The sequence below is a fragment of the Triticum aestivum genome, chromosome 6A (assembly GCF_018294505.1).
Source record: "Triticum aestivum cultivar Chinese Spring chromosome 6A, IWGSC CS RefSeq v2.1, whole genome shotgun sequence".
In the NCBI taxonomy this organism is placed as follows: domain Eukaryota; kingdom Viridiplantae; phylum Streptophyta; class Magnoliopsida; order Poales; family Poaceae; genus Triticum; species Triticum aestivum.
Genome location: NC_057809.1, coordinates 619,977,323 through 619,999,974, shown reverse-complemented (window position 1 = coordinate 619,999,974; position 22,652 = coordinate 619,977,323). Strand labels below are relative to the sequence as shown.

Sequence of the window (22,652 nt, the reverse complement as noted above, 5' to 3'; positions counted from 1 at the left end):
GCAAAAACTCATCAAAGAAAATCATAGAGCCATCAAAATAAGCACACAACACAAAGAAAACAGAACAGTCTGTAGCAATCTGACTATTTTGAATACTTCTGTAATTCCAAAAATTCTGAAAAATTAGGGCGACCTGAGAAATTTGTATATTGATCTCTGCAAGTGGAATGGGTACTTTATCGCTCTCTGGTAAAAAATGAAAATCAATTTCGTGAGTGTAAAAGTTTCTATTTTTTCAGCAAGATTAAACAATTATTACCCAAGAAGATCCTAAAGGCTTTACTTGGTACAAACACCAATTAAAACATAAAAACACAATCATAACAGTACTATAATTGTGCTAATACACAAGAACAGGAAGCAAAAAGCAAAGATAAATTTTATTCATTGGGTTCGAACAATACATCAAATAGTCTCGGTTTTGATTGGAAGAAATTATGGAAGGTCCCCTTACCAAGTAAGATTCGACTTTTCCTATGGAGATTAGCACACCACAGCCTGCCTTGGAGACAAAAGCTAATTAGGAGAGGAATGGACATTAGTTCTAAATGCCATGTTTGTTTCAGGTCGGATGAGGATGGGAGACACTGTTTCCTCAAATGCAAGCAAGTAAAGGAAATATGGAGGGAACTACAAATGGAAGACATCAGGCTATCTTCGTAAGCTATCCCAATCCCCAAGATGTTTTAATTGAAATCTTTAAACTAAAAGAAGAAGTAGCTACAAAAATCTGTATTATGTTGTGGTTGTGATGGCATGAACGTAATAAAGCAAATAGAGGTGAACAAATTAGAAGCTGTAAGGAGGTAGTAAGCTGGATAACATTACATCATTGTGAGTTTATGCAGATGGTAAAGAAAGACATGTGCACAGGAAAAACCACAACATCACAGCAAAAATGGACTCCACCGCCATCAAGTTACCTGAAAATTAATGTTGATGCAGCTTTTAAGGAAGATCACACAGGAGGTTGGGGCTACATCATCCCCAATCCAGAGGGATTTGCAGAGGGATTTGCAGAGGCAGCAGGAGCGGGGAGGTTGAGGCATATCATGGATGCTCTCCAGGCAGAAAGCCTAGCCCTCATCGGAGCAATTGAAAGAGCAAGTGACTTGGGGTGCCAAAATGTCATTTTTTGAAACTGATTCCCGTGTGCTGCAACAAGCAATCTCCACTGAAGAGTATGATGATTCCCTGTGTGGTGTTGTATTCATGAAGGCAAGAAGACTTTTATGGTTGTATTTTAATGATGTAAAAATTGTGTGGGTTCCAAGAGTCTGTAACTATGTAGCCCATGTTTTAGCGTCTCATGGCGCTGGTTTGGAGTCGGGAAACCAGGTTCACTGGCTCCACGATGTCCCAGACTTTGTAAATTCTGCAGTTACCAGCGATTTAGCTAGCCTGCCTGAGTAATATATTGTCTGTGTTTTGTTTTGTTTTCAAAAAAAAAAGTAAAAACTCCTCCACTAAGACTATTGTCATCTGTTCCACTTCCGTTGGAAGGACAAAGTACCCTTGGTAGAAACAGGGGTAAGGAGGAGTTGCAGATTATTACACTTGAGAGCAAAAGTTTTAGTAGTGTTTGCCTTGACAAAGATTTTTCGAGAAAACATATCAAAATACAAATATTGCAGCCAGGTGGAGGCAATGGCAACGTATGTTCTACCATAACAAAAATACAATTTTGAATTGTCCTGTAACCATCTTATGCACTGAAGAAATACAAAATAGTGGTACAATGTGTGATCTGTTTGTTCATCACCAGTTAATAATAATGTTACAACAACACAAGCAGGGACTGAGCGCACACGCATACACTAGAATACAACAACAGGTAGCTGCCTGCTTCCACTGCCAGAAACCCAGGCCCTCCCCCAACTCCCCATGAGCTAACTTTATCCCCAATTTCATCTTTCTCCAGACTTTATTAGCCCAAGTCTTCGGCGCGGCGAACTAAAAAGTATCTAGCGCGAAAAAAATACGGATCAAGATTTTCAGAGGAGCAACCGGTAGCTCCTCCTCTTTGCTTCAATCTATGTGGGTGTGCCATAGGGGCACACCCTGCTTAGAGCACACTAGGAGATCAGCACGCCAACCTTGCGCGCGAAATCATCGTCGTCCTCCAGATCATCGTCGTCTTCATACTCCTGGTAGTCATTTTCGCCTTCAGCATTTGCATCGTCGGCCGCCTCGTAGTCATATTCTTCTTCTGCTGCTGTCTCCAGGTCTTCCTGCTGCCCCTCCTCTAGCTCTTCTTTGCCTACATCGGCTGCAGCTTCTGCAGTATTGTCATCAGCAGGAGAAAGGCCATCGTCGTCGTACATCACATCATCTTCTGGGTGGAACTCTTCTTCTTCTTCAATGTCCTCGGTGTTTGCCTCGACTCTATCGTTGTCGAGGATTCTGGAATTGTTCAGGGACTGTTCCTCCTGACCTGCAACCTGTTCTTCCTGCATGCTGCCAGAATCGGCAGAAGCTGCCTCTCTTTTCCTCTTCAAGATGACACTCAATGGCTTCGGGCCGTCAAAGGGAACAAGGTCTGGTGAGTCCCTCTTGGCAACTATCTCGGACGTCATACGGGCTGGTCGCGCAACACGGCCAGCATTCTTGACAGTGTTTTCTCCTGATCTGTAAGCAGCCTTCTTTGCTCTCAACTCTGCAAGGCTCTTTGGACCAGAAAAGTTCACCACCCCAGCATCCTCACCACTACTTGCTTTTACCACTGAACTCTTCAGGTTACCAGGGACCTCCTCATTCGATCTAGCCTTTAGCCTATCATGAAGCTTTGCTCGAAGGTCTGTTTGCTTTGGTGGAGACAACCTGTCTCTATGCCCTCTCTCTTTCTCTAGGTGTGGGTGTGGGCCAAGTCTGTCAAGTGATGTCTCCCCTGGAAGTTTTATCCGACCTTGCAACCGAGAGCGTGAGAGGCCGTCGTGGGCAGCACGCTCTTCTCCTCGACGGCGATGATGACTGTCGCGCTCATCCTCAGGATACCTTCTATCCCGCCTATCAGGGACCTGTGTCGACTGTCTCGAATCATTCAGCCTTCTTTGCTTCAGTAGCCTGTGGCGCAAGTCTGAACTTTCTGCAGTTACAGGCATCGACTCTCTCTGCGTAAGCCTTCTCTCTGACACCAACCTGTCGGATGAGCTTCTGTGTGATGACCTTTCTAGTTCATAGCCACCATGTGCTTGCCTACGCACCCCACTGTTCTGCTCCCCGCTAGCACGCCGGTAACTACTAGTGTGCCCTTCCTTGAACGACCGTTCGGCGTCGTCCTCGACACTCCCGGCAACCACACTGGAACCAGCAGAAGGTTCCCTGACAAACTCACCCGTCTCCATAACATTCTCAGCAGACTCAGCTTCAACCGAACGCTGAGGCTGGTAACTCTTTGCCGCACCAGAAAGCACATAAGGATAATTCTGATTCTGGTAAATTCCTGGCGAGTGATAAGCCCTGCTTGTCGGATTTTGCTTCTGAGCTGGTCTGCCGTTCTGAGCACCGACTTTAAGCTCGCCATGTACGGCGGGAGTGGTACTCTGTTGGGGTGAATTGGTTGGCTTCGTCCACGAGTTGGAGTTCTTCAGCTGGAGATGAGGCTGCAAAGCAGGGTTTCCAGCAAACTGCGGCCCATGCGAGAATGTGCACAGGTTTCCTTTCGCGCACATGCCTTTCTGGTAATAGTAACACGGGACAACTGGCTTGGCTGTGCCATTGGGTGGAACAGCTTGAGCTGGCACGGGAACCTGCAGCGCAGGTTGTTGAGGTGCCCGCGGAGTCGCCGATGCTCCGAGCAAGTCATCCAGCGGCTGAAAAGAAAAGAAAGTACACTCACTTATTAATTACTGTAACAGTGGATGCTCGGGTATTCGAGTAAATGAGTAGTATGGTTTTTGTGCAGAGCAACTGTTGCCAACCACAAGAACAAGCTAATTAGAGAAACTTTGATAGCTTACTATGTTGCTCTGTTTAACTGAAGCACTAAAACCGACTAGAACTGCAGTAGCTTTGAGTGAAAATAAAAACAGAGGAGGTCGTACCGGGTGCCTAAATGAACATTTAGCATTGGCGCAGTTGCCGTTGAACCAATACCAGCAGTCCCTGGGATTCACCCTGGCAGCGTCGCTGTGACGATACTCGCACTCGCTCCCCTGGATGACGGAAAAACATGATGTCAGCAGCGCAAAACACACAGAAGAAACGCGCACCAATAGCAATCCGGGCAAACCAAACTCGAGATTATTATTTACAGTCGTCAAAGTTTTTTTTATAAAAAAAACAAGGCAGTTTAGTTGACATCGTTGCTATTTCTGTGCGAATCTGCGGTACATGTGGGTGTGTGAGAGAGACTGCATTCTCAATGCCTTGCAGATTTGCAGCAACTGATTTGACATGGTTGGAGAATTTAAGCAAGACGCGAGCTATAAACGGAAGCAAGCAGGTTTCAGATGGAGAAGTGCGAAAGCTAACCGAACCGGGGAATCGACTAGTCTATTTGGTGATATATAGCTATAGTGATGCCCATGAAGCCCTAATATTTAGGCATCCGTTTGGAAGACCACACGAACACGCGATGACCTAGCTTGGCCAGCTAGTTTGCCGGAGCAGGAGCAGGAGCATCAGCAGGCTAACCTAGGCTGGCTAGCTAGTTTGCTATTTTTGGTTATCTCTGGACCCTGCCTGATGCATCAGCAGCAGCAGCGAATTCAAGGGCATAACTGAATCAGCCTCTCTCCGACGAACAGATCTCGGGTGGAACCGTCGAGCCTTCCGGCACGGAGCGGGCTGCGGAGCGGAGCAGGGCAAGGGTCGGTCGCCGGGAAGCACGGCGAAATCAATGGTGCGCAGGCAGGCAGGCAGGCAGGCGGGGGGCGAATCGCAAGGGGAGGCGGCGGGGGCGAGAAGAGGATAGGATAGGATAAGCTGGAATCCCAGATCGAAACCGAAGAGAATGGCTCCCGCCAGCCGCCTGACCCTGACGGCGCGCGAGGTCGGGGAGGGACGGCGGCGCGGCGAATTATCCACCCATCTATCCTATTCCTATCGAGGGAGCTGAGCGGAGCGGACGGAAGGAACGAGTGGACGGGAGGGGGGCGGTACCTTGTTGCAGGTCAACGGGGAGGCGAGGTAGTAGACGCAGTCGGTGCCCCGGCGGCGGCGCGCCTCCTCCTCGTCGGCCGGCGCGTGCGTCGGCTGGGCCTGGGCGGCGGCGGAATCCATCGCCGCGGGCGGGCGAGGTCAGAGAGAGGAATGGAGGAGCCCTGGACCTGGACCTGGACCTGGATTTATTATTACCACCACCACCACCACAACCAAGTTGAGCTCAGCAGCTCACTCACTGGATTGGATGTGGGTCGCAGCAGGCCTGGCTGCTCTCCACTTTCGGGCATCACCATTTCTTTTCTTTCTTTCTTTTTTTTGAGGGGAAAAATGTATGCATGCTTCTTCTTTTTTAGAAACACCCATTACAACGTACCGCCTGCCCAAGGTCGGAGTCGCGGAGCCTAGGGGCAAGCATTGTCGCCACACGCGTCAGACCTGAGGTTTGAACACCCTATGTGATCGCCCGACAGAGAGGGTACAAGCGGCCTTCTAGCCTCCACACCGCCGACCGGTGGTGACTCTCGCATCATCTCAAAGAGGGTACAAGCGCCCTCCTAGCAATCAGACCCGATTGAAGGTGATTATCGCAAAGAGGGGACGAGCAACTTGTTCAAGATTGTAACTTGACCGTTGGTTTCATCTATTACGATATGCTCAAGAAACTATAATGATCTACAAACCTAAGCGCATGGTTCCAATTTTCTAATCTAAACAATTAAAATGAGATTCATAGTCAAAAAAAACTTAAAAGTATGATGGCCAAAATGTCTTAGTATTTTTTATGATAGAGATAGAGTAGGATAATGGATAGAAAAAAAAACACAAACTGCAAACCGAGTGCGCGCTCTTTTTTCCTCTAGCTTTGTTGAGAGGGACCACGTGAAGGCCACTGTTGAACACATTTATTTCTTTATAAACATATCACATGCACGCTAGCATCAACCTCATTCTACACCACACATGTATATATGTATAATCATGTGTGGTAGCTTGTTAACCATCATGATTCTATTTCTATTTCTATTTCTATTTCTACATGCACCATACCGACATCACAGCAATCATGCACAAAAAAACAAGTTATATATGCATCCTCTGAATATTGTGAACTTGTCACTCTTCAGAGATAACCAGCCACATGAATGAAATATAACAAACCAGGGAAAGATCTAGGATCCAACATCATCATATCGCAAAGCAAAGCAAAGATAGCAAAAAGATTTGCACATTCTGCCCAGCCAAAACAAGGAAAACAAAAGAAAAATGCGGACACACTGAGGTTAACTATAGTCTACGGCTAAGCAACCATGTCATAAACTCTGCAGCATAAATACGAGTTCCAAAATTCAAAACTGAGTTTTGCCCGGTTCCGGGCTCTTTGATGGCGGCTTAAACAGCTACGGTGCTCCTCGTCGCGCATGGTCGATTATTTGGTTCGGTCCGGACGGCCATTCTTTCTGGAAATAGTAACACGCGACAACTGGCTTCGCCATGCATGCCATTGGGTCGAAGGGCTTGAGATGGCACAGGAACATGCGGCGCATGTTGTTGAGGTGCCCGTGGAGTCGATGGTGCTCCATAATGGTCGTCCAGTGGCTAAAGAGAAAGAATACATAGGGCATCTCCAAAGCAGACCCTTAAACCGTCTGCAACCATTCGGACTCCACGGTTAAGACATGTTTTACCATCCAACGTGGTTCTCTATCGCTCTATCCACCGGTTTGGACGTCCTTTTTTCCGCAAACTAGAATCAAACTGGAGGGGGTCTTTGCGGGAGTCCAGACATCAGCCACGTAGGATTCCGACACCCCGAACCACTTTCTCTGCATTTGTTTCTCTATTGCCGCCGTCGCCGCTCCACCACCCCCCGCTGCCCACCACACCTTTCCCAGAACTCCACCGCTTCACCGAGGCTCCAAGCCGCTTGTCCTCTACCACCCAGTCCACACCTCTCCTCCATCCACCACACAGGTACCGTTTGCCCCTATGGAAGTCATCATGACCGGCAAGTGTTCGGTGAGATGCATGTGCTAAAAAAATTTGTCCCTTCTTCTTTGAAACAATGGATTCGTATATGCATTGTGTTGTTGATGATTTGTAGCCGGATATCTATGCATTGTTGTGTACATCATCTGTAGCCAGATATACATTGTTGACAAAGTTTTATTTTGTGGCCTTCTCGTGCGTGTAGTGTGTTCTTGAAGTTGGAGAAAAAAAACTTCATCGTCATGCATTGTTGGTTGAAGTTGAATGAACAATCCAATGAACAATCCAAGTGAACCTATACATTGCCAAGACCGTCTCCCATGGCATCGAGGAAGAAACCGGCGATCCAACCGTCTCAACAAAAGAACCGCCCAAGAATGTTAGAAAAGGGTTTCGGGTAAAGAAGTGGGAGGAGGAGAGGGTGAAGCGAGAAGTTGCGGCGGCCAAGATGATGGAGAGGTTCGAATACATCTTGGTGAAGAAGGAGCAGGCATACGTGAAGTTGTCGAACGTCAAGGAGGCATGCAAGGCCGTGAGGTTTAACATGTTGATGGCGGCAACCAAGAAGAAGACCATGCTCGAGGAGAAGAAGGTGAAGATCACAGCCGCTTCGGCGGACACGAAGATGCTCACCTTGAAGATGGAGAATTTAGGTGAGGATGCAAGTGATCGTGCAAGCCGCCCATTTCAAGATGTTGCAGCTGCAGAAGGATGAGTTGGAAAGAGCGGTGCGGCAGACAAGAGGTAGTGTCAGCCAAGACGGTTGTGTGACGGCAGATTGAGCTTGGAGGCTCGGATTGCCGGTTCGGTAGGGAAGAAAATCCGATTTTTTGGCATGGACTGATATTCTTTTGTATCGGGGATGTAAAAACTAAGAATAGTTGCCTCTTTTTGGTTGTCATCGGGTTGATGTGATCCGGATCCGGCGCGCGCTTTCTGATCGAACGGATTTAAAATTCAAATTTACTTTACCGGCGGACAGTATGTGACTAGTTTTGGATGGCCGAACGGATTTAAATTTCAAATTTACTTTACTAGCGGGTAGTATGCGGCTAGCTTTGAGTGGCCGGATGGCTAGATTGATTGACTCCTTCCAAGCTACATTGTACGGTTGCTAGCTTCTTCTCGTGGCACACAGATGTTTGATTCACATCCAACCCACCACAAAATATATACTTGTTTATTTATTCTTAAAAAAATTATTTATTTTATTATAAAGATTCACGGGAGTACAAAGCATTCCAAACATAATAAGCATTACACAAGGTTCTTGGAGCATCGAACTCTTATCGACAAACTTCGAGAAGTCTTCGTGCACATGCTTCTAATGATCAGCGCCCGCACTGGACCTTTGAACCCAACACCAAATCTCGCCACCGCGTATACATGACAAAAAACCCTAACATCGCCGCCCCGAGGAGCTAGCAGGAATCTACACCGGACAAGCACGAATTTGAGGTGCCCGGAGGACCGACCGTAACCGCAATCACAAGGACCATACACATAGTGGGCTCATTATCACAATCTTTTTACAGTATATGGCCATATGGGGCCGACCTTAGATAGATAGATACTAGCAGCAGAAGAAAGTAGGATTTGCTCTTGGATGTAGAAATGTACTTTCGAAGTACTCCCTTCGTCTCAAAATTCTTGTCTTAGATTTGTTTAAATACGTATGTATCAAGTCATGTTTTATTATTAGATACATTTATATCTAGACGAATCTAAGACAAGAATTTTGAGACGGAGGGAGTACGTAGTAGTATTGTACGGTAGTATTCTGTGCTGCTGCTATACGGTACGCTCAGTGAGCATGATTTGCAGCGAGGTGTGGCGCATGGCCATGGCCATGAGCATCATGCGGCACGCTCCCCTCCGCGCACGTGCCTCTCTTGAAGTAGACGACGCACGGAGCACCTGGCTCTGGCTTGTTGGGCGCCGATTGCTGAGGAGATTGCTCGTCCACAGCATGCTCAAAAGAAAAAGAAAGTAGGCTCACTTGTTAATTATACTACTCCTCCGATTCATAACAAATGTCGTTGTTTTGAAGTAAGGCAAAACTACCTTAGTTCAAAACTGTAACATATATGCGTAGCACTAATGGTAGCTTGCTTTTCATAGCCAGCCAACAGAGAGAGTTGGTTTGATTGATTCAGCTTTTGCTTACCAAACAAACCATATCGATTGAGTATTACAAGATGAACGGGAGGGGAGGCGAGGTACCTTGTTGAGGTCGGTGCTCCGGCGGTCATCGCCGGCCGGTGCCTGAGAATCCATCGCCTATTAGCTCTGCTCCTCCTCCTCCTCCTCCTTCTCCTGAGCTCTCCAAGGTGAGCTTTGCTTTCACCGGATTGCAAGTAACAGGATGACATGACAATAATTGACTGGGCAGCACCGGGCCCCACAATTGAAAATCACGGAGGGAGAGGCATTAACTCGTCGACACATCTGCCTGTAAGTGCTGCCTGTACGGCTCAGTCCGTAAGTGTAGAATTTTCGCTCCAACGTAGGGTGTAGAAGCATGGTGAGGAAGCAGCTGCCTCAATTTATTGTTGGAAAACTCTTCTCCAACACGTGCCACGCGTCCATGTGGGCCCGCTCCTTCCTTATCTCTTCCTATTCCTTGTCTCTTCATTCCACACGTGCCTTTTTCATATATATTTTTTTTGTTTCGTCTTTCGTTTTCCTCCTGCCACACACATCTATAATTGGAAAACAACTTCTAATATATATTTTCTTTATAAACATATATCACATGATGGCCACTGGCTTTGTTGAGAAACCACGTGATGGCCGCATATATTTTCTTGATAGACATATATCACATGCAAGCTAGCATCAAGCTCATTCTGCACCATACACATGTACTCCCTAAGTATCAAAATATAAGATGTAGTTGTAGGCTAGTTTTGCCAAAAAAGAACGTCTTATATTTTGATACAGAGGTAGTATATGTATAATCATGTGCGTGCAGTGGCTTGTTAATCATCATGACATGCCATCATAGGCATGCCATACACTCTGATTAGATTTCTACATACACCATGCCGACCTCGCAGCAATCATGCACAAAAAACAAGTTACTCCAACACATAAAACAAATGAGAAACTGTAGAGCAGGAAAAGATCAACGATCCAACACATGCAGTCCCTCTGCATTTGGGATTATCATAAACATTTCACAAGGCAAAGATAACCAACAAGAAAAGATTTACACATGCATTCTGCTCCATCGAAAACAAGGAAAACAAAAAACTTGCCAAACTTAGCTCAACTAGAGTCTACATCTGACAACCATATATCATCAACTCTGCAGCATAAACATAAGTTCCAAAAGTTCAAAACTGAGTTTTGCCCGGTTCGAAACTCTTCGATGGCGGCTTAAACAGCTACGGTGCTCCTGGTCGCGCATGGTCGGTTATTTGGTCCGGTCCGGATAGCCATTCTTTCTGAAAATAGTAACACGGGACAACTGGCTTGGAACCGGGCAAAGCATCCCAAAGATGAACCATGTCTATATACATCCCAAAAATGAATTTATTTATTTTATTTTATTTAAAAAACATCTTTATTAAAAGGTTCATCAGAAATACAAAGCACCTCAAATACGATAAGCATTACAGCAAGACCTCTGAAGAAGCCACAGTCGTGGATGAAGCCTTGAATCTGACACCAAGTAATCTCGTCTGCGCGTACGCATGAGTAGGAAACCCTAACCTCGCCGCCCCGAGGAGCTGGCAGGAATCTACGCGAGGCGGACGGCGAACTTGAGGAGCCCGGAAGTCCGTACCCCGCAATTACAAGAACCGCATGGACAGTCGTTCATTATTACAAACTTTCTTTTTAGTATACTAGCAGCAGCAGCGGCGGCGGCGGAAGCCATGACGAAACGGAAATACGTAGATAGTACGTAGCACGTAGTAGTATTGTACGGTAGTATCGTCTCTGCTGCTGCTGCTGCTATACGGTACGCTCAGTGAGCATGGTTTGCAGCGAGGTGTGGCGCATGGCCGTGGGCGTCATGCCGCATGCTCCCCTCCGCGCACGTGCCTTTCTTCAAGTAGACGACGCACGGAGCGCCTGCCTTGCAGCTGCCCGCGAGTTGCTGAGGAGATTGCTTGTCCACAGCGTGCTGAAAACAAAAGAAAATAAGTTCCATTGTACACAAACTTTTCACAGCCAGCCAACAGAGATCGAACAAACCATCTCGATTGAGTTTTTAGAAGATCAACGGAGTGGGAGGCGAGGCGTACCTTGTTGAGGTCGGTGCTCCGGCGGTCGTCGCCGGCCATCGCATGGGAATCCATCGCCTATTAGCTCTGTTCCTCCTCCTCCTCCTCCTCCTGAGCTCTCCAAGGTAGGGTGTAGAAGCGTGGTGAGGAAGCAGCCTCAATTTATAGCTGGAAAGCTCTTCTCCGATATGTGCCACGCGTCCATGTGTGGGCCCGCTCCTCCCTTATCTCTTTCCTTCCTTCCGCACGTGTCTCTTTCTTTTTTCACTCCTTCCACACAAGTCTACTTCAAATAATCAAGACATTTTTTAAAGAAAAATGGTTACTATCTACCGACTAGTTTTGGATGTACAATGATGCTATCTTAGGAGTGCCACGTAAGATAAATGATGAGGTGGAGGAGAGAGAACTCATAAAAAAAGACCCGTCTTCTCTTATATAAGACAAGAGATGATCTCTTAGCACAATTTGTCTCACCATGTTTTAAGGAATTACTAGTTATTACAGATAAGGCTAAGATATAACCCATTGTAGACATATTTTTTTATCATCATCTTATCAATCATTGTACATGCTTTAAGCCCCCTCCCTCGCGGGCATGCCACGTGCCCCGCGTGCTGTGGCCCAACGCATCGCTGTCAAAAATAAGTAGCGTCTTGCATGTTCACATGGTGTTCAAGATTGTAAGCCCCCTCTCGAGGCACGTCCAAAATGTCATGGTTTCATTGTGAGACCCGGCTCCGATGGAGAAACGGCGACAACAACGTGTTGATAGATTTAATGATTGTTCGATAGCCTTGAAATCTTGATGTAATCTCTTTTTATTATGTCTGACATATTTTGTACTTTCAATTATCTTTTATAATAGATCTGATCTTTTTGTAAAAAGAAAAGGAGAGCGTATAGTAGGATGATGGATAGAATAAAACTGCATACAGAGTGCGCTTTTTTTTCTCCTCTGGCTTTGTCGAGAGGCCACTGTTGAACCCATTTAAATTTCTTTACAAACACATCGCATGCAAAAGGTCTGAATACTGTGAGCTTGTAACTCCTCAGAGGTAATCACATGAAAAAATAACAAGGCAGGAAAAGATAGATAAGGGTCCAACACATGCAGTTCCGCTGCATTTGGGATTACCATCATCGTTTCACAAAGCAAAAGATAACAAAAAGGGGAGATTTACACATGCATGCATACTGCTCCAGCCAGCCAAAACAAGGAAGAGAAAACAAAAAAAAAACTTTGTACACTGAGCTCAACTAGAGTCTACAGCTAACATCCATCCATATATCATCAACTCCGCAGCAAGGCCTTACGCGTCCGGCCGCAGGATATGTAAATACAAGTTTCAAAATTCAAAATTTTAGTTTGCCCAGTTCAAAGTTCATCCAACTGTCGCCTGGGATGCGCCTCATCAAGCCCTCTCTCAGGTGAACCAACCATCTTTAGCTCCTATAGATAGATGTACAAGCCACATTGAGTTGACAAACAACAACAGCATGATCCTGCGGTGCAATGCAGGTGCGCCGGCCAGCGCGCCTGCTACCCGATGTTGGCCACGAACGGCACCAGGCGCTTGTGGTCCCGCTTGCGGCCGAGGGCACAGGTATCGAGGACGCGCCCGAGCAGCAGCCGGGTGTTCTGCAGCGCCACATCCCGCGTGACCAGCCCGGTGTCCACGGGGGCGGCGACGCCCTGGGCCGCCATCATGGACCCGAACCCCGACCCGGCGGCGTACTGGAGTGGCCCGCTCCGGGCCTTGAACGACGACTGCGGGAGCAGCATCCTCTCGAGCACCTTCTCACCCGTCATCATCCCGTGGCTGCCACCGTTCTCGCCCGACAGCCCCAGGCTGTCGTCGCTGCCGGCCGTGCCGCCACCACCGCAGCTCCGCAGGAGCGCCTCCAGCACGTTGAGCGCCTCTGCGCACAGCACGCTCTCAACAAGCTGCGACACCACGTTGTACACCTGGGGGATCTGGGACGGGTCCACGGGGGTCTGCTGCAGCAACGACTTCAGCATCAGGAGCACCACCCGCTGGTAGTCCAGAGGGCCCCTCTCCAGGAGCCTGAGGAGGTGCCCAAAGGCCAGGGACGAGTGCTTCGGGAACCACTCGGCGCAGATCGGCGGTGAGGCGCGCGCGAAGAGGTCTTCCAGTGAGATGATTTCCCCATAAGAGTATGCTCTGAAGACCTCGGCTAGGACATGAAGAGATTTCACACGGCACCATCCTGAGATATTGGATGCCACATAGTAGGCCTTCTGGTTCTGTTCTTGTAGAGGCGAAGCTGACCCGAGGGAAGATACGTCCTTGGTGAGCTGCAACCCGAGCCATGGGAGCAGACCTGTGATGTGCATCAGCAGCCTTGTCTCAGGATTCCCAAATATAGAATCGCATGTGGGTATCGTGATCCTGGATAGCACCTCGATTGCAGACCCATGGCTGGCGCTAGACATGAGCCCTTTCAGTACCAGCGGCTGCACGCCTTCAAAATCAGGGACCTTTCCAGTCTCAGTGACAGACAGCAGCCTCTCTGAGGTAGTCCTCGACTCCAGCCTGTGGAGGTCGCTTATATACCCATTTACGTCGAATTCATCACGGGGCATGCTGGAGAGTAACACATTTTCAGTTGTCCGGTCACGGAACGTCAAGCGATCAATCACCCTACAGAACAATTCAAGCACTTGGCAGTAGATGTGGACAAAGTCGGTATGCATCAGCGCAACACATCCCCAGAAGAGCTGCGGGTAAAGTATCACCTTCTCCGGCTCCATGTTCTCGACCATGACTTGAAGTGTTAACAAATTCTCCATTGCAAACCCCAGAACAGAAGGGACAGGGTTACCCAAGCATCTGTGGACGCACCTCAGAAGCAATACGCAGCTATCACTCTTGACACTAGGACGTAGAGCACGATATATCTGGTGTGATCGGCAGGCCAGGTGACGGGATGTGCACTCCATGGCCCACTTAAGTGCTTCAGCACCCCAAGTCTCACGAAGATCCCCCTGGAAGAAAATTGCACTGACCATGCTTTGTACGAGTGCTGACAAGAGTGAAGTGCTAGGAAGCTCAGTCCGGACAAGGGTAGGATCCTCGTTCTCCCACATCAGGCTGCCTCTTTTAGACTGGATGTATTTTATCAAGCTCACCACATGCTGCTTATTCTCCCTTTCACTGCTCTCAACCTCATACAGTTCAAGATGCCGGCCAGCAAGCGAGTAGAGGAGATTCACGAGCAAATCCTGGCAATGCTCAAGCACAATGTCTTCCGAGCTATCCATTGAAACACACGTGACATGGAATAACAGAGGCAGATTTTCACGGAAGTCCTCATCATTTTCATAAGCAATTTCAGCAAGGAGAATCAAAGCTATGTCGGCACGTGAAAGCAAGTGCTGGTGCCCCTGTAATGCAGATTGGAGCTCGTTAGCATTAATCCCATGAATTCCACTGCCCCCTTGATGCAGAAATTCATCATTTGAATTTGGGGTATCAAAATAGTAGTCACCACTATCCCTGGAAACATGACGGCTCCTCAGATGACCAGCCGAGCTTCGGACACCCATCAACGGCCCTGACATGTTCATTAACGCTGGAAGGAGCTGGCCTGACCGGCCTGTAGTGGGGTTTGGGATGTTGGTCACCTCCGGGGCCAATGGGCTCAATGGGCCAGACACACTTCGTCCAGTGACTGTCGATGTCCGCCAGCTCAAGTTTCCGCTGACATTCCTGATTGCGCCATCAAGAGAACCACGGACAAGCAGAGGAGACATGTGAGGCTGGCTATCAATTACTGATGATACCTGAGAGGTAGTAGGTCCTTGAGAGAACTCCAACACAACATTTGCAGAAGCATCAAACTTCCCGGGCCTGATTGGTTCCTCGGTCTCTTCAAGCATTCTCTGAGATAACTCACAGACCAAATGATCAATGGTCTGCTGTGGGCAAATTCGAGCTAGGTATAGACTGACACGCTTGGCAACTGAGAAGTAGGTAGCAAATGCACCAGTGATCTCTGCTGATGGATTGGCATCACAGTCCTCTATCCCTCTGGTAATCAAGAAGTTAAGCACAGGGATAATATTGCGAGTATTGCTAGCAACGGTGCTCCATAGTTTCTCAATCTCATCAGGAAACTGATCACCATGCTTCCATGTCACGTAATAAAGACTTTTCAGCAATCTCTCACTCCACCCAGACTCCTTTAACCTCACAAAGTTGAGATTTTCTATCCAAGGAGCCATGCATGTGAGCACCTGATGCTGTGCTATAATGTCCACTGCGTCAAGCTGGCGCTGCATAATTTCCTCGCATAGATACTCACTGAGTTCAGGATGGTCCTTGGCGAGCTTTGAGGACAGCTTGTACTGGAATTGTTGGTAGGAGTCTGGAAGGTTGCCAACAACAGATGCCCGGTAATGTCCAATGCCATCAGCATCATCTTCAGCCCATTCACGGAGAGAGAGTGTCTCCAGCATCTGGAGGGCACTGTCACGGATCAGTTTTGTTTGATCGACCACCTTGTAGAGGATCAAGCTCAAAAGTCTCTGGATCTCACATTTTGGAATTTCTTGACGCATGTAAACTTCAGCCAGAACACTGAAATACCCATCCGCTATTGCAGCGTCTGGCGAGTAGCACTGCAAAGATCGACACATGATTTGAAACCATCAATTTAACAGTGATGGCAAGCAATACTGTAAAAACTATAAGCGTAACATCCTAGAAGGAAATAACCAAGAATGACTAAAGAAGGGACAAAAAAGAAATATGAAACAGCTCAAGTTTAGGGTATCCCCTGAATTATCTGAGTTCCTAGACACTTTTATATCTTCCATAGTAGCTTAAATCCTATTGTATTTTATTCCTGGCCCACCCCCACCCCCCCAGGGGCAAAATGTCCTTGCTCTTGTAAATAACTTTCCCTTATTAATTTAACACAGTAGGAGCCGCCCTCTCCTGCTGTTTTCTCTTCACAAAAAATATATGAATAGCACCATCCTAAGCTGAACAAGATTAATCAACAAGATGATGGTCACCAAAGAATTAATAGACCAGTTTGAGAAGAGAACTTCAACATGAATATACAAATGCAACTAAATGGCTAATTTAAAGAACACACAATGTGTACCCAGTGCAATTAGTTTACTTGTTGCCACAGTCAGAAAGTATAAGGCATAAAAACAGAAGCAGAACTTACCTGGTCTATGCAAGCAGGGAACAAATCCAAATTTGTCTGCAAAATATTCTTCAACGCGGTTTTTGCTAAGAGAACTCGAAACTGACTAGCCTTTTGTTTGTCCTTTCCACCAAAGCGTCCTCCATCGGTATGCTTTGAGTATGATGGTGTTCGAGGGTCTACTGGTGAATGCCCAAAAGGTGCTCTCAGAGCTGGTTCCCCAAACAAACTATTGATCCACAATATTACACGACCTGACATCTTTCTAGCATTATCATCAAAACAAGGACCATAAAGCAAAGAAGCAATAGCATGCATGGAAGCCCAATTGATGGCTTCCAACTGCTCAGCCATTTCCCTGTCAAATGCAAGCTTGTCGAGTGATTCCCTTGACCTATTATGTTGAGTGGCTTTATATCGCTCAAGTTCACGGCGATAATCAGTGCCTCCTTCCTGCCCCCATGAGCTGCCAGATTCATCACTCCAGTTAAGGAGAAGATCGAAAAGTTTCTTACGTATTCTGTTGTCAAACCTCTCGGACCTTGCATCAACAAACTCAGGAGCTAGATATCTTATGACAGATGCTAATGCATATCGGAGAGGCTGCACATCCTGAAAGCCATCAGATGATGACATGTTGATTTGGCGGTATGTTTCTTCAATAAACTTTAGAAAATGTAAACGGAGAACAGGCTTCCGAATAAGCATCCCAGGCCAAATCTTTTCAGCTATCATTCGATGTATGTTTGCAACATGAGTGCGCAGATCCTCACGGCGGGACCTAGGATTCTGCATTCGCAAACACATAAGAAAATAACTACAGTGAGAGAGCATACATTATTATGCCTATTTTAAATGTTGATGTGCTTGTTCTTGCATACAGACTAATGCAAAAAAATAGAAATACAAATGATATGTGCATTTTACTATATTTTAACTAATAAGTTAGAATATTGGGCATGGAATATGGCCAAAGAGAAATGAAAGTGCTTATTAAGCTACATAGCTATGTAAAGTCAACTGAATCAAATAAGATATGTCATCAAATAAGCAAAGGTCAAGTTTCACTGAAACAGCAAGGTCTACCAAATATTTGACCTCTTGAGTGAAGATGTTTAAGGAATAAAGAGGCAGTGACTTCAATGAATCCAACAATTTAACCACTATACTGATATTGGAAGAAGGTAAAGCCGATGTACCTTCCATTTTGATTTTCCTTCAGTTTCTGATGAAACATCCTCAAGAAAAAATGCAAGTTCACCAAACATGATTTCACATACTTCTAGATGTGAGTGCCCAAGTGCAGCCGTAGCAGCAAGCTGCAGAAACAAAAATAAACCAAAAGGATAAGTTAATTCATGTACTGATGCCATAATCAACTAATCGTGTACTATGTTGAAATGCTTGACTGAGATTCAATATACAGCAAAATGGCATTAATACTTTAATCCATAGTCTGTTAGCTCATGATTGTCCCGCAAAAGTCATTATAGTGCAAAACTAGAGCAATATGCAAGGTGGAGTTTGAACGTTTGGAAAAATAATCATCTTACTGCATATCCTTCTGAACCATGGCGCAATGAAGGGAAAATTGTATGGAAGATGTCTCTCGCTGCTTTGGGAACGAATTCTTTGTTATCAGGTGGGCAAGAGCATGCAAATGTTGCATATATCAACCACTGGTCAAGCTTGGCCTCAGAATCTTGTAATTGCTGAGACTTTCCACCTAGCTCGGAGGGAGTGATTTGATCAAGTCTCCTAACAACTTCTAATCTGTTGAGTCATGAAAGAAAGTCAATAAGATGCCCAGCCAAATTGTCAAATCAATGCAGAAATCTGAGTTGTTTAAGCTCTAGAATGATAGAATGAAGAGAAAAAGGAAAGAAAGAAGCAAGGTCACATTGATCATTGCTCTTGGTAGTGACAGAAACTGACATTGATCCTTGACCCTGATAGAGGCAGAAAACAATGGTCTACGAAGTAAGAGAAAACCCTGACCTCTCATCAATTCTTCGCATGCCCACACCATAATAACATAACATATTTCAACACTCAACCATCTTAGTGGAAACTTAAATAAAAGCTAATCGATATTTCAAACGACTCAAGCTCTAAGCATTACACGATCACAGAAGAACACTAGTTCTGATATTACCAAACTGTACAATGCATCTTTAGTATTGGTTTCTCACTTGACCATCAAATTCAATAAAAGGACATATTACATTTTTACACTATATAGTATATTTGTATTTATAAGCTATTTAAAGAAATATAAAGTCCTCTGCAGCAACACATTCCTATGCTAGTTTGCATAAACAAATTCAGTAAATAAACCAAAGTCAAGGGCATGTGTCTCTATTGGGTGTCTCAAGAATAAACAAATTCAGTAAATAAACCAAAGTCAAGGGCATGTGTCTCTATTGGGTGTCCCAAACTCTCCATCTAAAAAGGTTTTAACACAACTGGTCAAACTCCCCATCTAAGGAGGTGAGCTTCTACTCCAAATTTCTTGCTAACAGAATTCAGAAAGAAAAGAAGCCCTACTGTAGTGTTTCCATAGTGCAGAGAAGCCTCTGCATAATCGAACACACAACAGAAAACCGACATGGGAAAAAAATCAACTAGCATATTAACAAACTAAACCATATATACAACAACAACTCTAAGGCGCAAGCGCACAAGATTATGAGAGACTGCAACCATGTGGTACGGAATAGGGTACCGACTTGTAATTATTCTGTCTGCATGAACGATATAATGGATAACATGATCACACTTTTCTTACAAAATATATACAAAGAAATCCAGAAGAAGACCGGAGTTCTTGCCTTGCAACATGCACAGAGGCAGGACAAAGTTCAGCCGCATATTTCACAATTTCACTCAGGTAGCGGGCCCATCTACTTTTATCAGCGCTCTCCAAGATGGATTGAAGTGTCACATCAGAAGGGATGGGATCCATCTCACGTCTCAGATCATAAGGTCGCCCTGGATCCCAATAACAGCTCTGAACAATGTCTTCCTGCAAAATTAAAAATATTTACTTATGTGGTCAAGCATGAAAAGGTTCAATGACAAATTTCAAGGCTCTGTTCGGAATGTGCGGGTATAGGAAACCGCGAGAATATTAGAGGAAAGAAACATTGTAACTAAATATTTTACTTTCAATTAAAAATGTTGCAACTCAGACAAGTCTTCTGACAGCTCAAAAAAACTTAAATCCAACAAGCCGTGATATAAGGAACTTACCCCATTTTCCTCTATGATGTCAATGATAAATATTGGTTCTGGTTCAAGTCTCAGTTTATTGTCGCCTTCATTTGCTGAGTAATCTCTCAGATCATTCTTTAGAGATCGAACACATCGCAATAACTCCAGAGCTGTAAGCCGTATTTGAACATCAGCAGAGCTGAGAAATACAAGACCAACCGCATCCATCTCCGAGGCACGGAATTCAGATATATCTTTGGACCTATGAAAAGGAGATGATCTCTGTAGCGTATCGCCTCCTAGACTAGAACGTTTAAAACTTTGCATATCTTTTGCCAGAAGTTCCTCAGAGAGGCAAGCTCTCCACAACCGCATAAGCTCTACCAGGCGTCCCAGTGAATTGAGAATCAAAATAGGGAACTCATCGGGGAGTTTCAGGATAAAAGTAGCCATTCCTTTCAGCACAGCAAACCGACGATCAGGTAGAAATCGCACGATCCTGTTCAAAACTAGCACAGCTTCTTCACGGACAACAGGGTCAATACTTGTTACATGTTGAGGTATAATCTCAGTCATTCTATCATTGCGCCCCACCTCTTCTATCAAGTATGGTATACATTTAAGCACAGATCTGAAGAGTGATCCCTGAGATTTATCCTTTGTTACGTTATCTGAAAATATGATATTAGAAATCAGGGGTAAATATAGCAAATGGATTAAAGTATTTGCTGCTCTCTTTAACAATTTTCATTATCAGTATGGTCCAAAATAAATACATAGAAACAATAGCACTTGGCGGTATTTTGAACATTTGCTACATATGATGAATTGATGATAAGTAGCAACATACCAATTGTAGCCTTCGATGATGTAAGAAGGGCTAGGCTATAAGCCTTGCTACAAGACCTTAATATTGACTCGATGGCTGACTTGACTTTTGGAACATAGTGGCCAATACCATACACTGAAAATACAGAGTAAATATATTGCTTACCATACTGTCACAAAATAATTAAGTTCTAAAGACTTATACGACTGCCAAAACCATGTTACCTTGGAAAACATCCAGGCCAATTTGTTGATTTGATGGAGAAACAACAATCTCAAGCAAAGCCCTAAGGCCAACAACCTTTGCCTCACTAAGACTATCTGGTTTCAACAGTTCAAGTATCATATGATTCATTGCAAAATCCAGGTTGCTCTCAGCCAAGGTCACACAAAACTCAACAAGTTTATCATGCTGGACATCTTGAGTCAGTAATCCTTTCTTCAACACGGTCAGCAATTGAGAGGTCACACTGTCTAAATAGTCCCAAACTTGATTTCTGGGCTGATAATCTGCATAAACGTTTACATAAAATTTTACCAGCCGGTGTAGACAATCTAGTGCCATTGATCGATGATTCTTATCCTGTGCCATAAACAGCCAATCAGATGTATGCTTCATGCAGCACAAAGGAAGAATGCAAGTTCATAAATCAGAATCTCTATTGTAAAGAAAAAGAACAATACAAAATATTGATCAGTAAGATAGTATGAGATGATAATCTTGTTCTCATAATGTGTAGACATAAATTACCTTAAGATACTTATACAGGATCTCCAAATGCTGAGAGAAGTTAATGTTGAACGTCTGGGAATCACCAAGGCAAAGAAAAAGAGTGACCAGTGGAAATCCAACCTGCAAAGAAGATTCAGCATCAAATATGAATAGGAAAATATGTGGTGCAACAACAAGTCAGAAACCAGCATGTCACGAAAATAATGAGTGAGAGGAGTTTATTGCCGTAATTTAGGGATGCAAATTTGGAACCTACAGGGTACCCTTCGGCCCTTCTTAGTTCAACCAAATGAACTAACTTTCAAAAGTGAGGTGAATTCTGAAAGTTTAGTTGATTTAGTTGAACTAAGGAGGGTCCAAGGGTACCCTGGAGGTTCCAAATTTGCATCCCTACCGTAATTCATCCACAACAGTTGAAACAACTTAATCCACACATAACCAAAAAAACACAATTCGTTAAATTTACAGGACAATTTTTAAAAATCTCAGTCCTGTGTCATTAAATCCTCATGCCAGCAAGCAAATAAACATGTAAAAACATTTGAATAAACTGAGTGATTATATTGATTAAGGAGTAAAATAAAGAGTTTAGGACCATTTATGGAATCTAATATTTCTTCCAATTGAGAAGGTGGTGATCGCTATCTAAGATAAAAACAGGAAAAAAAATACTTGTGGAAACTGGAAAGTAAGAAGTGTGAAGACAATGTTCATAATAAGAAAGTTGCCACTTTCTGGGCATAAAATAAGAAACTGAAGGTAGGTCAAATTTGCGAGGTACCAAAGTGATCAACAGCAAGAAGATTAAGAAATGAAACCAACACATACAATTTTTTGTACAAATATGGAAGTTCAACTGTTCAAGTATAAAATTAAAATAAAATGTCATCAACTTACAGCAATATGTTTGCTCTGCTTATCCATCCAATACATGAGCTGCCCTCTTATTCGAGTAACAGCATCATACCAAAGTGACAATGCAGGTTCCACACCTAGTGGAGGCCAATGATTTTTGCCTCCCTCGGCAAGTGGGGCCAGTATACTTGAGAGCATGTTGCACAAAGCATGTTGCAGTTCACTCTTTCTCTTGTTTGGAGGTCGATTTAGAGGATTTGCTTTTGCGATGAAGGATACCGAAGCATTGAGCCCACCCTCCGTCTTCACCTGGACAAATAAATTAAGGGAACATACATAAGCCATCATAAATTTTATGATATAGATGCACCATACATGCCAGAAACAAAATGGAGGCATTCCATGCAGCCTTGTTATCCAACAAAAAAGTCAGAGGATGAACAAATGGAGTATAGATCCTTCTTGTGTAAGTGAATATGCTTTTATTTGGAAACAAAATTGTGCAGAACGAAGGG

General features: G+C 44.9%; 2 protein-coding genes and 1 long non-coding RNA gene across 3 annotated transcripts in view; all 3 read right to left on the bottom strand.

The window, feature by feature from the left end:
* Positions 1 to 1,689: 1,689 nt before the first annotated feature.
* On the bottom strand, positions 1,690 to 5,381 carry LOC123129201 (zinc finger CCCH domain-containing protein 19). The gene is made up of 3 exons (XM_044549440.1): positions 5,104 to 5,381; positions 4,044 to 4,154; positions 1,690 to 3,812 (listed from the first exon to the last, which is right to left on the bottom strand). Exons 1-3 carry the CDS (start codon positions 5,221 to 5,223, stop codon positions 2,076 to 2,078), a joined length of 1,968 nt encoding a protein of 655 aa, XP_044405375.1. The 5' UTR covers positions 5,224 to 5,381; the 3' UTR covers positions 1,690 to 2,075.
* A 5,239-nt stretch (positions 5,382 to 10,620) lies between these two features.
* On the bottom strand, positions 10,621 to 11,466 carry LOC123129199 (uncharacterized). The gene is made up of 2 exons (XR_006463635.1): positions 11,346 to 11,466; positions 10,621 to 11,224 (listed from the first exon to the last, which is right to left on the bottom strand). It is a non-coding gene; the product is annotated as an uncharacterized lncRNA (long non-coding RNA).
* A 955-nt stretch (positions 11,467 to 12,421) lies between these two features.
* The window catches only part of LOC123129198 (uncharacterized), a 13,755-nt gene continuing 3,524 nt past the window's right edge, over positions 12,422 to 22,652 (bottom strand). The window contains exons 8-17 of the mRNA XM_044549439.1: positions 22,180 to 22,446; positions 21,301 to 21,402; positions 20,775 to 21,132; positions 20,572 to 20,685; positions 19,761 to 20,392; positions 19,340 to 19,533; positions 18,062 to 18,281; positions 17,708 to 17,827; positions 16,530 to 17,297; positions 12,422 to 15,969 (exon numbers count right to left, since the gene is read on the bottom strand). Of these exons, the coding sequence (XP_044405374.1) occupies positions 12,868 to 15,969; positions 16,530 to 17,297; positions 17,708 to 17,827; positions 18,062 to 18,281; positions 19,340 to 19,533; positions 19,761 to 20,392; positions 20,572 to 20,685; positions 20,775 to 21,132; positions 21,301 to 21,402; positions 22,180 to 22,446 (5,877 nt within the window). The 3' untranslated portion in view covers positions 12,422 to 12,867. The remainder of the gene's footprint in view (positions 15,970 to 16,529; positions 17,298 to 17,707; positions 17,828 to 18,061; positions 18,282 to 19,339; positions 19,534 to 19,760; positions 20,393 to 20,571; positions 20,686 to 20,774; positions 21,133 to 21,300; positions 21,403 to 22,179; positions 22,447 to 22,652) is intronic.

What these genes read in the sequence shown, in the direction of transcription:
- LOC123129201 (XM_044549440.1), bottom strand. Translation starts at nt 5,223, where the DNA reads ATGGATTCCGCCGCCGCCCAGGCCCAGCCGACGCACGCGCCGGCCGAC. An exon ending in CCCCGTTGACCTGCAACAAG is followed by an intron (nt 4,155 to 5,103) that starts GTACCGCCCCCC and finishes TCCGTCATCCAG; the next exon opens with GGGAGCGAGTGCGAGTATCG. An exon ending in AATGTTCATTTAGGCACCCG is followed by an intron (nt 3,813 to 4,043) that starts GTACGACCTCCT and finishes TTTTCTTTTCAG; the next exon opens with CCGCTGGATGACTTGCTCGG.